This window comes from Phytophthora infestans, genomic scaffold, assembly GCF_000142945.1.
Source record: "Phytophthora infestans T30-4 supercont1.96 genomic scaffold, whole genome shotgun sequence".
NCBI classification, from domain to species: domain Eukaryota; phylum Oomycota; class Peronosporomycetes; order Peronosporales; family Peronosporaceae; genus Phytophthora; species Phytophthora infestans.
This window is the reverse complement of record NW_003303663.1, coordinates 130978-143276: the sequence shown is the minus strand read 5'-3', so window position 1 is coordinate 143276 and position 12299 is coordinate 130978. Positions and strand designations below refer to the sequence as shown.

Genomic DNA, 12299 nt, shown 5'->3' with positions numbered 1-12299 from the left:
ACCGGACCGAGTTGAGTTGTTTCGTGAGATCCTTGTGCCGAGCTAGTTCCACTTGCAACGTTTCCTTCTTGCATGCTATCACCCCCATGGATTGCTGGATTGCAAGCCGGGAGTCACCCACGATAATCAGATCGGTTATCCCTCGGTCAATCGCCGCCAAGACTCCATTGTTCATGCCGGTATGCTTACAGCTGACGTCGATAAGCGCGCGACAATCGAACATGTTATGGAGTGCATCACTGAGGTTATTTGCGGCCGTCCACTTCCTCCGTTGCGTGGTGTGTCGAAGAAGAAAGAGAAGACCAAAGCTGAAAAACCTTCAGCTGAAGTGACCAAGAAGACCGAAGCGAGGAAGGAAACTGTTGCAACCAAGACCTCGGACGCTACGGATCTGTTGAACATGGACTTTAACCCCTCCATTTCAGACAGTAAACCACTTTCTGCAAAGGCCGCACCGAGTGCATTTGACACGACCTGGACGGCACCCACAGAGGGCTTCGCAGACTTCGCGAGCTTTTCGTCGCCAACTTCATTCGGTCAGAGTGCAGGTAACGACGGGTTTGCTTCGGGTCCTGCAAAGGTTGACCCCTTCGCTTTTCCTGCCATGCAACAAGCTCCTGCAGCCACTCCGACGAGTGTGTTTGATTTTGATGCACCTCCTGTACAAGGGGCACCTGCTCCTATGCCAAGTATGGCGACCAAGGCTCCAGAAGTAGACCCCTTTGCAGAAATTGACGCCCCACCCCCTGCTCTACTTTATGGTGGGTTGCCTCAACAGGGACAGCAACAAAAATTCCCGCAACAAATGTGGGGAGCTGGCACCCACACTAGCCAGGGATACCACTCGTCGAACCCTTTCTAGGACTTAAAGTTTGTAGAGATGCACTCGCATCAAACTACAAATCTAGATATACTCATGATATTTTCATAGAAAGTAATACTGCTTTCTTTACGTAGTAAAAGTAAAAAAACATGATTGTTCGACTAAAGAAAAACGAAAGATCTGGTTATTTGCCGGCAGCCTATCCATGAATATTGTGAATTGCCGTCCTTAATCGAAGAATGATTTAGCCGCGCGTTAGCTCACCATTAAAAAACGCTTAATGTATGCGGCGGATCTGGCAAACAACAATTTCGAGCTAAGTTAAAACGTAAATATCATTCATTTAACCAAGAAACGACAGCAAACGTAGATAATATTTTTGTTACGGTATTACACGTAAGAACTTTCGCCGTAGATAAAAAAGAGTTGATCATGACACGCGCAGCAATAATTACCTAGAGCACCAACCACCAATCAATTCATCGTCCTCCATGTCATTCTCATTGCTCTCACTATCTGACCCACTGCTTGAATCTACATAATTGTCGATCTCGAACGCAACTTGGCGTAAAACTGGCGAGGCTAGAAAAGGCTATCGAATCTCCATCAAATCCTCGCACCCCACTCTACCATCGCGTTTCTCCCGCTACCTTAGGCACGTGAATTCCCGAATAACTCTTCTTTGGGATGCCAATATCGGTGAAAACACAGCCATATCTGAATGGCGCATACTACTGATACGTGACAAACCGCTGCCTTGAGCGCAAGTGCTTCGCGCCATTTTTGACAGATCTTCTCCTCTCCGTAAAGGAATGCGAACATTGAGACAGACAGATCAACCCGACGTATATGCTCCAAAATGCGCGATCTTCTTCTTCAGAATAGAGCACCAAAGGATTAAGAACCTCCAACGGCGGGGATAGCGCTTCTCCATCACGAGAAGTTTGTGGTTTATTTTTAAGCTGTGAACCACTTAAAAGCTACTTCAGACTTTGGTGTAAACTTTTGTGACGGAAAGCTACATGTATTCTGGTCCAGCGTATACTATACACCTGTTAAGTTTTTTGTTCTAGGACCTCGAGCACTTACTGTACTCCTGTTCCGTACACGTCCCTAATACCGCCAGCATCTTCAGCTATTAGCAGCTTGAGCACTTGTCCGCGTCGTCTACTCAGTCGCACCGTGGTGTTTTTCGCGCTGTGGCGCCCTAATTCACTCTAGCTGGTTTCTCCCTGTTAACTCTTGATTAGTTCCAATGGAGAACTATCAGAAGGTAGAGAAGGTGGGCGAGGGCACGTATGGCATCGTATACAAGGCGCGAGACTTAACAAACGGCCGCATTGTGGCACTGAAGAAGATCCGGTTGGAGCCGGATGAAGAGGGTATTCCATCCACAGCCATGCGCGAGATCTCACTGCTCAAGGAGCTGTCGTCCCACCCGAACGTGCTGTACCTCTACGACGCAGTGTACCAGAAGAACAAGCTGTATCTTGTTTTTGAGTTTGTGGAGCAGGATCTCAAGCGATGTCTCGAGAAGCTCCCGGCCAGGATGGAAGTCTTCCAGGTCAAGAGCTATCTGTACCAATTATTGGCGGGCATCGCTTTCTGCCATGCCAACCGGGTCCTACATCGTGATCTCAAGCCACAAAACTTGCTCATTGATCAGTATGGCAACCTCAAACTGGGCGATTTCGGTCTTGCGAGAGAATACGGCGTTCCCTTGAGACGGTATACACACGAGGTTGTGACGTTGTGGTACAGAGCTCCCGAAGTGCTGCTAGGTGCCAAGCACTACTCGACGCCAGTGGACTCGTGGTCTATTGGCTGTATCTTTGCAGAGATGGTCAATAAGCAGCCATTGTTCCCCGGAGACTCGGAGATCGATGAATTGTTCCGTATTTTCCGCGTTCTTGGCACTCCGAATGAGGAAATGTGGCCTGGTGTGTCAACACTACCAGACTACAAGACGTCGTTCCCACAGTGGCGTCCCCAGCTGCTGTCGAAGGTGGTGCCACAACTTGACCGTGTGGGTCTGGACCTACTCTCGGTGCGCTCAACTGGATTATTTTCAAGGTTTTGCTTTGTGTTATTAACGCTTTTTATTGTGTCAAACGCAGCGTCTTCTTGTGTACGACCCTGCCGGTCGTATCTCTGCCCGTGCTGCCATGGCGCACCCATGGTTCGCCGACCTGCATCCGCAATACGCTTCTTTCCGCAACAACGGCAACGGCAATGGCACTCAGACGTTCTTTTAGCTCCATGGTGATGCTTGGTAAAAGAAGGGGAAGAGATATTATAGAAAAGAAGACAAACAAGATGCTTGGACTGAGTCAAGCACAGGAAAAAAGACTAACTCTTCAAATATCAAAAGCCACGGACCAAGAAACAGAGATCAAATCACAATTAAAGGGGTCAAACAGCAACAAAAACTACTCCCCGCATATAAGGCATATGTGCTGTAAATGAATACAACACTGCTTTAGGTAGGTGTCAGCCACATGTTTTCTAATTAGGTATGTGGTCAAATTGAGGTTTAAGCTAGATGTCGAGCGAATCCCGTATTTTATTTAGAACACATATGCCTTATATGCGGGGTAAGACGGAGGTACATAAGAAATGAGAAACAAATCAAACCAATCATATTCGTTCGCGCCAGATCTCTCGACCAATCATTCGCTTTATTTTGTTTGCAAATGTCAAGTTTTAAAGTCAGGCGTATCAAAAATCGACAACGGCGATGAATGGAGCTCCTCGTAAACGCCACCATGATGGACGCGCTGAGGGCGTCGAAGTGACGCACACTTTATCCTATAAGAAAGCGCGGACACTGGCGATCCCACAGACAGCGCTTGATGTCGCTGGAGTGAGCAGAAGCCGCAGTAAAATCCGTCAACATGAAGCGACCAATCCTGAGTCTGAAGCGATCGAAGAGGAGGAAGAAATCGAGGGAGAACAACTGACGGAGATGCAAAGTCAAGACACGGAGGGGGAAGAAGAAGGCGCCATGCCTCTCGTGGTCTTCCAATGCAGCACATGTCGCTCCATTTTTGGGGATTCCTACGCCTTCGTGTGCTCCACAGAGCAGCTCTGGCTAGTAACGTTAAGTCACGTGACCAACGTGGCGCTGGCTCCTGAAGTGCAAACAGCCAATAGCGGACTGGACGCAGGTAGTTCGTACTATGAATTACTGTGTCATAACTGCCAAGCCGTCCTCGGACGCAAATATTTAACTACGCCAGTGGCGTTGGATGGGATCCGGGACTTATTTAGTTTTTCGACCGAGGCAATCACAAGTTACACACTGGGAGACCCCATGCAGAAAGGTGAAAGTGGAGAAGATGAGTGGATGAAACAAGCAGCAATAGCGTGTCATGAAACGATGCAGAAACTGGCCGCAGATAGGAACGAAGTTGCGAGATTGAGAGACGAAATGGACAAGGTCAAAGGGCTCATGGTGACGGTGGACGACCGACTCGCACACTTGGAAGGCGCTGCACCTGCGTCGGAAGACGAGATCGAACACCAGGAGCAGACGACACGGCAATATGGTAGGAAATCCAAGGCCTAAGACTCGTTAACTGGATGATGAAGGCGTTTAGATATCTCTTGTCCAGTAATGTCAAGTAGCGTGGTATCAGCCTCGCTTACACTTATTGGGTAGCCTCAGCCTGAGCTTCAAAGACAGCGCGAGCAGCCTCAATGCCCGTGGGCGGCTTCGCCTTGCGCATCTCGCCCGGTCTGCATCGCAATAACAATTATTGTCAGCAAATAGCTAACGAAAAACGTATGCAATTAATTGTAACTATTCATACCGGTCGACGTATTCAATGACAGCCATCTCGGCGCCGTCACCCTTGCGGAAATCGGCCTTGAGGATACGCGTGTAGCCACCCTCACGAAGTCTGCATATAGTAACATAACGTTGTTATCAGTTTGTTATGCGTTACCAATATTAGCAGCAGCAGGACGCACGCGTAGCGAGGACCCACGACGTCGAAGAGCTTGGTGAGTGCCTCGGGCGTACGTAGAACGCTTTGGGCGCGCTTACGAGCGGGCTCATCGCCCTGCTTAGCCATCGTCACCACCTTATCGGCAATACGACGCAGCTCCTTCGCCTTGGGCAGCGTCGTGCGAATGCGCTCGTGCTCGATGAGCTGCGTCACCATGGTACTGTGTCATCATAGGCAATTAGCAAAAATGATTATGGAATCGGTTAAATGTAGAGATGAGAGGTGGGCAACGTACCGCAGCATCGCCTCGCGATGAGCAGACGTGCGGTTGAGCTTGCGGAAGGCGACGCGGTGCTTCATGGAGCGTTAATTGTCTGAGCTTCCTGTGGTCACGAGCAACGTCCTTCAGGCGATTTGTGTTTGACACACCAAATGTATTTATAATAACGTGTGACACACAAAAAAACAAAAGGTGATCTTTCGCGCAGCGTTCATGGAAAACTCGCTTCTTTTTGCTGAAAATACAGAATAAATTTGATCCTAACTGGAAAACACAAGAGAAGCCAACTAAAGGATAAACCGTTTTCAACTCTTCCTGATACCTCCTGTCCCTCATTCTTCGATACGCCCACTGCCCAGAGTACTTCAGGTTTTCCATCACTTTTCACCGCCAAAACGGTCGACAAGACGGTGTAGCTCAGCCTGGTACTCTGCCAAGTCGGCTTGTTAATTGAAGAACCATTCGCGGTATTTTGTTATCGTCACAAACGCAATACCGTCGACCTCGTTTGCTACCACATAAATTTTACGGTAGGCAGATTTGGACATCTCAAATGAACAGCTCTCCTGAACCTCGCACGTGTACTTCGAAGCATAGTTCTCAAGGTCCTAAAATGTATTAATATTTTCATAAATATCAAATTATAATGTCGTCATGAAGATTCGGGGCCTCGAAGAAATGCTTCCACCTTTTCGTCATCGCACAACTTCGCATTAGGCATTTTCCACGTATCCTTTTCTTTCATTTCCTTCTTCAACCACAAAATTCGCTTTGGAACAGCTTCAGACAGCACTGGCATCACGTCGTCCTTCATGTTAGCATCGCTCAAATAGCCCTCCAAGTACTGGATCGAGGCCCCACGGAGATGAGGGTCGGCGGTCTTGAACCTTTTTCCAATTGCATTAAAATAGCTCTTGTCTGATTCCTGAGTGACCCATTTCCACAACAACCCAACGCATCTCGAACAAAAAAAATCTTGATCAATCAAGGGCTCGGCTTATGTGAAAGCGACCATAAGCAGGGATATCTGAGCCGCCCCACTTTCAAAACTATCGATAACGCGTAGTATCAGCTCCAAAGACGAAAAAGTCGTCCCTCCAGTAAAGTTTCCTCCTTTCTCCCCAAACCACTTGATGACCGAATCACCAGTTACCGACCAGTCGAATCTGTTCACTATAGTTGTGAATGCCTGATCACAAGTTGTGATCAGGCCTCCGAGAAAATAATATCAATACCGCAATTACTACCCATTTGTTATTATACTACGGATTATTGTTTTTTTGGGATAATAATATAGTGTGATAGGGACGGAATAATACAAATATAAAGGCTTACCGTTCGAGTGGCTTGCAGCCACCCATTCCTCTCCACCAGCCATTTTTCAGCGCCTAGTTCACTTTCAATCTTTGAGAAGACGGTCATTCTTGATTTACATCATGTCGTCCCAGCAACTCGCCGCTTTCTTCTACACCGTTCTTGAGCCTGGGCTCTACCGGTGCAACATCTGTGAACAGCCACGCAAGCAAGCCCAGCGCCCAGGCTACACAAACCTGATCTCTCACCTGAACTCGAAGCATCCCACTCACGGCGAAGAGTATGCTGAGTTTCAGCGCCGAAACCTGACCTCCCTCGAGGTTTTTGGATTCGTGGACGAAACGACGACTCACATGTACGACTGGCTACGCTAGATTGTCGAGCGAAATCTTCCTCTGTGCGAGGTTGAGAACCCACTAACGAGACAGTTAGTTCGTGTTGCGACGCAATACCTTTGAGTTTGTATACTCGGTTTGTGCAATATGATAGGTTAAAAGGCAATCAAATAGTCTATTTGATTGGATAAATGTCAATAAGGGCAATGGCTGAAGGAAAGAGGCCAGCGTCCACCCAACTAAAGATAAGCCGAGGGATGTGGTGGAGAGGTGGCCATGTGATGCCACCTCATATCCAAAACTGACGGCAACTACCAACTACGTGTGTAAGCAACATTTCAAGTACTTCTCAATGGCTGCTATTGCTAAGACTGGTGGTGGCCTCGAGAAATTTAATGGTAAGTCCTACACTATGTGGAAGGACAAGCTGTTGACTTACGTCAATCAGTTGGACCATCAATACCAAACGAAGCTGTTAGAGAAGGAACAGCCTGAAGCGAAGGTGCTCATGGCCGACTTCCTGCGGGACAATCCTAAGAAGCCAGCACCACCGACCACCAAAATGGACGAGCAAGAGGCGCTCTCAGCGCGGTGGGACGTGATGCACTGGATGAGAGGAAGGGGCGACTTACAAAACCTGCTCAATCAGGTCCTTTCAAACTTCTTTCTCTCTACCCTTCCCGATGTGGTGTCCTCCATGGACCCATGTGAAGTCATTCGACTTCTCGAGAAGGACTTCGGCCAAGGTGACGCTGCGGGCCTGATTGAGCTGACCCGGGCCTGGTCGAAGGTGTTGCGTAGCCCTTGGCGTGACTTAAGGACACTTTTCGCGCAGCTTAAGAAGGCAAAGAACGAGATTAACAGAAAGTCTCGGAAGCTGCTCGGCCAGGACATGGTGATCGAGTCTTGGCTGTGCATTGAAGTCCTGTCACAACTCCCAAGTGAATTTTGGGCTTCAGCGATCTCCATGAAGAAAGAGGACTTCACGGTGGATAGGGTCGAAGTGGACTTACGCAAGACCTTTGGTGACCGATCGAAGAAAGAAGTGGGTTTAATGGATAAAACCCAAGCGATTCCTGTCAACAATGTCGGGGTCAAGAGAAAAAGCGGTGCAGGTGAGGGTGGAAAAAGGTGTTTTTACTGCCTCAAGAGTGGACACTTTTAATCGGACTGCTCGGTGATGATCGCTGATAGGGATCCTAACCGCGAAGGTGGACCCCTTTTTAGGACCGATATCAACACTGCACCGGGTGCTAAGAAGGCCAAGAAGGCGAAGACAACCCCGATTAATACCCTCAAATCGGTGGTGCTAGAAGGGGAAAAGCGCCTAAATGAGTGTGGGAATACTCTTCTGGAAGAGTGCATTGAGGACGAGGAGATGGACGACATTGAGGATCTGGACCCCGCCTACCATAAAGGTTTTGAGGATGGTGGCAACGTGCCGGATACCTCTGTCAGGTCCCCACTACAAATGGACGACATCGAAGAGGAGGTACGTAAGCAGCATCACTCCTATTTGAGAGCCTTGAAGAAGTTAAAACTGACCGATGATATGCGGGTGGTTGATACTGGTGCAGGCCGAGCTATAACATCAGATCGAAGCTGGTTTAGTGGGAGCCTAAAACCGAGTCAGGGCCACACTTTTACCTACGGAAACGGGAGCTTTTCTCATAGCTCACTAAAGGGATCAATAAAACTTACCGTTTTAAACCCTAAAAAGAGGTTGAGTGTATTAACACTAAGTGATGTCTCCTTTGACCGTAAGTGTGATAGTAACTTGTTGAGTGCCTACTATTTAGCTCGACAGGGATTTAGGCACTTTCAGTCAAAATCAGGTGAATTTCTTTTTTTTATAGGGAATGACCAAAAATTGCTCTTTGCAGCAGTGGCAATAGGAGAAGTCTATTACTTACCGAGTATTAAACCGACTAAAAGGCGTGTTTTTAGCACTCAGAGTGGTAACTTAGCTAACCTTTTAAAGGAGTGGCACCTAAGACTGGGTCATGTCGGTAAGGAACGTCTAATTAGGACTATCAGCAACCAGAAAATTGAGGTTCTTCCTCATATTTCGTATTCAGAGCTTAAGAAGGTCTTGTTTTTCTGTAAAACGTGCGCTCAAATGAAGGACAAAAGAATATCATATAGAAATTTGGTGGGAAATAAGAGTAATGAACCACTACATACACTTCATATGGATTCAACCGGACGATTAAGAGTTAACGGTTTATACGGATCTTTTGGGTACCGATACGCATTGGCTGTTGTAGATGACGCCACTGCTTATAAGTGGTACATTATCGTAAAATCCTTAAAAGAGGTACCTGGGAAAATTAAGTCTTTATTGAGGAAGCTGTCGTGTCAATTTCCTCTTTATAAGGTCAGAAGAATAAGGACTGATGGTGGAACAGAATTTATAAACACTGAAGTGTCCAAAATATGCGATAAATTGGGCTTACAGTTTGAAAGCTCTAATGTTGAATCTCCAGAAGAAAATGGCAGTGCTGAGCGAGCCCACCAGACCATGATGGCTGGTGTTAGGTGTGCTATTAGAGGTGCTAATATGGCTGCTAAATGGTGGCCTGAGGCCCTACTTTATATGGTGGATGTCACTAATCGACTACCAATGGCTAGACTGGAAATGAAAACCCCTTATGAGTTACTGCACCGCCATAAACCAAAGGGGTTAGGGTTAAGAATTTGGGGCTCCACTTGCTATGCGCATATACCAAAGTCAAAACGAAAGGATCCTAAACTAGGCGATCGGGCTATAGAATGTAAGTTGTTGGGATTTTCGCCTAAACATAAAGGGTACCGACTCCTGGACATTAAGGCTAATAAATACCTTATTGCCCGTGATGTAAAGTTTAGCTCAGCTGGTACTGAAGCAATGATCAGTCGATCGTTCCCTATCGAGGACTGTAGCGTCAACGTTGAAGAAGAAAAGGTAATTCAAGGCCTAGGTAAAAGAACTAGACCTAATCTAGAAGTTGAAGTGCAGGATATTGACACCACTGGCCCAGATTGTGTCTCTCGACCACCGACACCCAGACAAGTGGGAGTGCAAAACGGTGCTGTTCGTAGGTCTAAAAGACGACGACTGCCAAATGTGCGGCTCAACGACTACGTGACAGAGTTAAATACTGTAGCTATTAATAAGACAGCCAGAATACCTATTCCTAGGTCAATTAAGGAGGCCAGGAATAGCCCACATGCGAAGCAGTGGGAGTGTGCAATAAAGACAGAGTATGACGCCCTTTTAAGTAATAAAACGTGGGAATTAGTACCCCTTCCTACTGGAAGACGGCCATTGGGTTGTCATTGGCTGTTTGATGCTAAATACAGAGCCGACGGCTCAGTGGACCGTTTTAAGGCACGGTTAGCTGTGCAAGGAAATACACAATTGTATGGAATTGACTATAAAGAGGTGTTTGCACCTGTAGCAAGATATGAATCGTTGCGCTTATTACTGGCATTAGCCACAATATTAGGGCTGCATCTACACCAAATGGATGTATCTACAGCGTTTTTAAACGGAGTTTTAAGTGAAAACATCTACATGAGGCAACCAATGGGGTTTCGCAAAGGAACTATAAATCTAGTTTGCCAAATTAAAGAAGAGCCTGTATGGACTGAAACAGGCACCTAGATTTTGGTATGAAGTTTTGAATACCTTCTTAAAAACCTTAGGCTTTTTTAGATGCAAGAAAGAGCATTGCTTGTATCTAAAACGGTGGGAGATAAAGGGGGTTAGCACGTCCTTATAGTGTGTGTGTATGTGGACGACCTGACAATTGCAGGATCACATCTAAGTTCTATAAATGATCTTAAAGCTAAGCTGTCTGACAAGTTTACTATGAAAGACTTGGGTGAGTTGCACTACCTGCTTAAAATGGAGATTAAAAGAGACCTTACAAATAAGACTCTACGCCTATCTCAACAAAAGTATATTAACGACCTTTAAGATAAGTTTGAGATGAAAGACTGCAATACTGCACCTACACCACAAGCTAAAGCTGTGGTCTTAGAGAAGGAAAAGACATTGTCACCCGAGCAAATAGCGGCACAGTCATTCGACTACAGAGGGTTAGTTGGGTCCTTAATGTACCTAGTTAGGGGAACTAGACCTGATATCGCTAATGCTGTCAGAGAGCTTAGTAGATATCTATCTTGCTATAATAAGACTCATTGGAGAGCGGCTCAGCGAGTACTAAAGTACTTGAAAGGAACGTCGAGGTATGGCATTGAGTACAATGGTAATAGTACTATTAAGTTAGAGCTATACACAGACGCGAGCTTCGCGAATGCATCTGAAGAAAGGAAATCAATTACAGGATATGTATCAATTCTCGCTGGTGCATGCATTACCTGGAAGAGTATTAAGCAAGATTGTATTAGTCTTAATACAGCGGAATCAGAGCTAGTCGCCGCTAGTGAAGGAGTAAGAGAAGCAATGTGGTTACGATTACTACTGCAAGAATTAGGCTACGAGCAATTACTACCGACTCATTGTTGGTGTGATAATACGGGACCCGTGCAGTCACTCTTCTACTAAGCACATTGATATTAGACATCTTTTTGCACGAGATAAACATAAAGATAAGCAAATCAGGGTTACTTATTGTAGCACCAATGATATGATAGCGGATGCCTTAACTAAACCCTTGCGTCAAAATCAGTTTGAAAAACTCCGATTTATGATGGGCGTTAAAGACCTTAAGTAAGAGTTCCATAAATAAAGATGCCATACGTAAGTAAGATTTGGCTTCAAAGATATGTTTACAAGATCAAAGTGGAATTTCAATTATTGGGCAGCAAAGTCCAGAAATAAAGTTAACAATAAAGGGCACATTTTAGTGTAAGGGTTTAATAAAAGTACGGCTTTAGCCATAAAACCTTAGTTTAACACGTCACCTAGCCCTCTAAAAGTAATTCTGACATGTCCGGGCTATCAGCCCCTTACCCCAGAGTATATTTTACTCTTTTTTCAAAATTTAATTCTATCCTGACTCTCTAAATACCACCAAGTAAAGCACGAATGGTCAAAGACTGGAAATTCACGGGTACCGGATAACCGGACTTTCGCTCCGCAGTGCCTCCAATGAGCCATTGGCGATCCGTTTAGGTGCAAAAAAGCCAGGACACGAGGGCCGCTGTGGCCTATGCCGGATCACTGTCGCCTGATGGGATACGGAGACGCTTGTGAACCCCCCCCCCCGAAGGGTAACGTCGGGACCTGCGCTTGACAGCAGCAAAATAGAGAGTGAGCAGTTCTCGCAAAAGTCGGAAACTTCAAATACATAAGCTAAGTTACTTTTTAATATGAAAAAAAGTATTGCCTTTGATTTTGGGTTGCGAATTTAAGCTTGGGTATGTGCCCAGCATTCAAAGTTATACTAAATCCCAGTTCGGTAGTTTGATTTTGCATTTTTGGGCATGCTAAATCTGAGAAAGGTTGAAGTCGACTTCGAGAAGGATCTTTGGTGACAATATGAAGAAAGTTGACGGACAATAAGAAGAAAGTTTATGGCAACACTGGCTTCTTTAGTGGGAGTGTTGCGACGCAATACCTTTGAGTTTGTATACTCGGTTTGTGCAAT

The 12299-nt window shown here is 46.1% G+C and overlaps 4 protein-coding genes across 4 annotated transcripts; 3 read left to right on the top strand and 1 right to left on the bottom strand.

Annotated features, from left to right (window-relative positions):
- Nucleotides 1-181: 181 nt before the first annotated feature.
- PITG_19451 (cleavage induced conserved hypothetical protein) lies at nucleotides 182-735 on the top strand (the record flags this gene model as incomplete). The annotated part of the gene is made up of 2 exons (XM_002996936.1): nucleotides 182-639; nucleotides 714-735. The coding sequence occupies 2 exons, from the start codon at nucleotides 182-184 to the stop codon at nucleotides 733-735; spliced, it is 480 nt and encodes a 159-aa protein (XP_002996982.1).
- A 1343-nt stretch (nucleotides 736-2078) lies between these two features.
- Nucleotides 2079-3078, top strand: PITG_19450 (cell division protein kinase 2; the record flags this gene model as incomplete). The annotated part of the gene is made up of 2 exons (XM_002996935.1): nucleotides 2079-2870; nucleotides 2941-3078. 2 exons carry the CDS (start codon nucleotides 2079-2081, stop codon nucleotides 3076-3078), a joined length of 930 nt encoding a protein of 309 aa, XP_002996981.1.
- Nucleotides 3079-3560: 482 nt separating this feature from the next.
- PITG_19449 (uncharacterized protein) lies at nucleotides 3561-4391 on the top strand (the record flags this gene model as incomplete). Its single annotated transcript, XM_002996934.1, has 2 exons — nucleotides 3561-4324; nucleotides 4376-4391. 2 exons carry the CDS (start codon nucleotides 3561-3563, stop codon nucleotides 4389-4391), a joined length of 780 nt encoding a protein of 259 aa, XP_002996980.1.
- On the bottom strand, nucleotides 3876-5177 carry PITG_19448 (50S ribosomal protein L17, putative; the record flags this gene model as incomplete). The annotated part of the gene is made up of 4 exons (XM_002996933.1): nucleotides 3876-4561; nucleotides 4636-4725; nucleotides 4796-4993; nucleotides 5069-5177. 4 exons carry the CDS (start codon nucleotides 5131-5133, stop codon nucleotides 4474-4476), a joined length of 441 nt encoding a protein of 146 aa, XP_002996979.1.
- Nucleotides 5178-12299: the final 7122 nt, after the last annotated feature.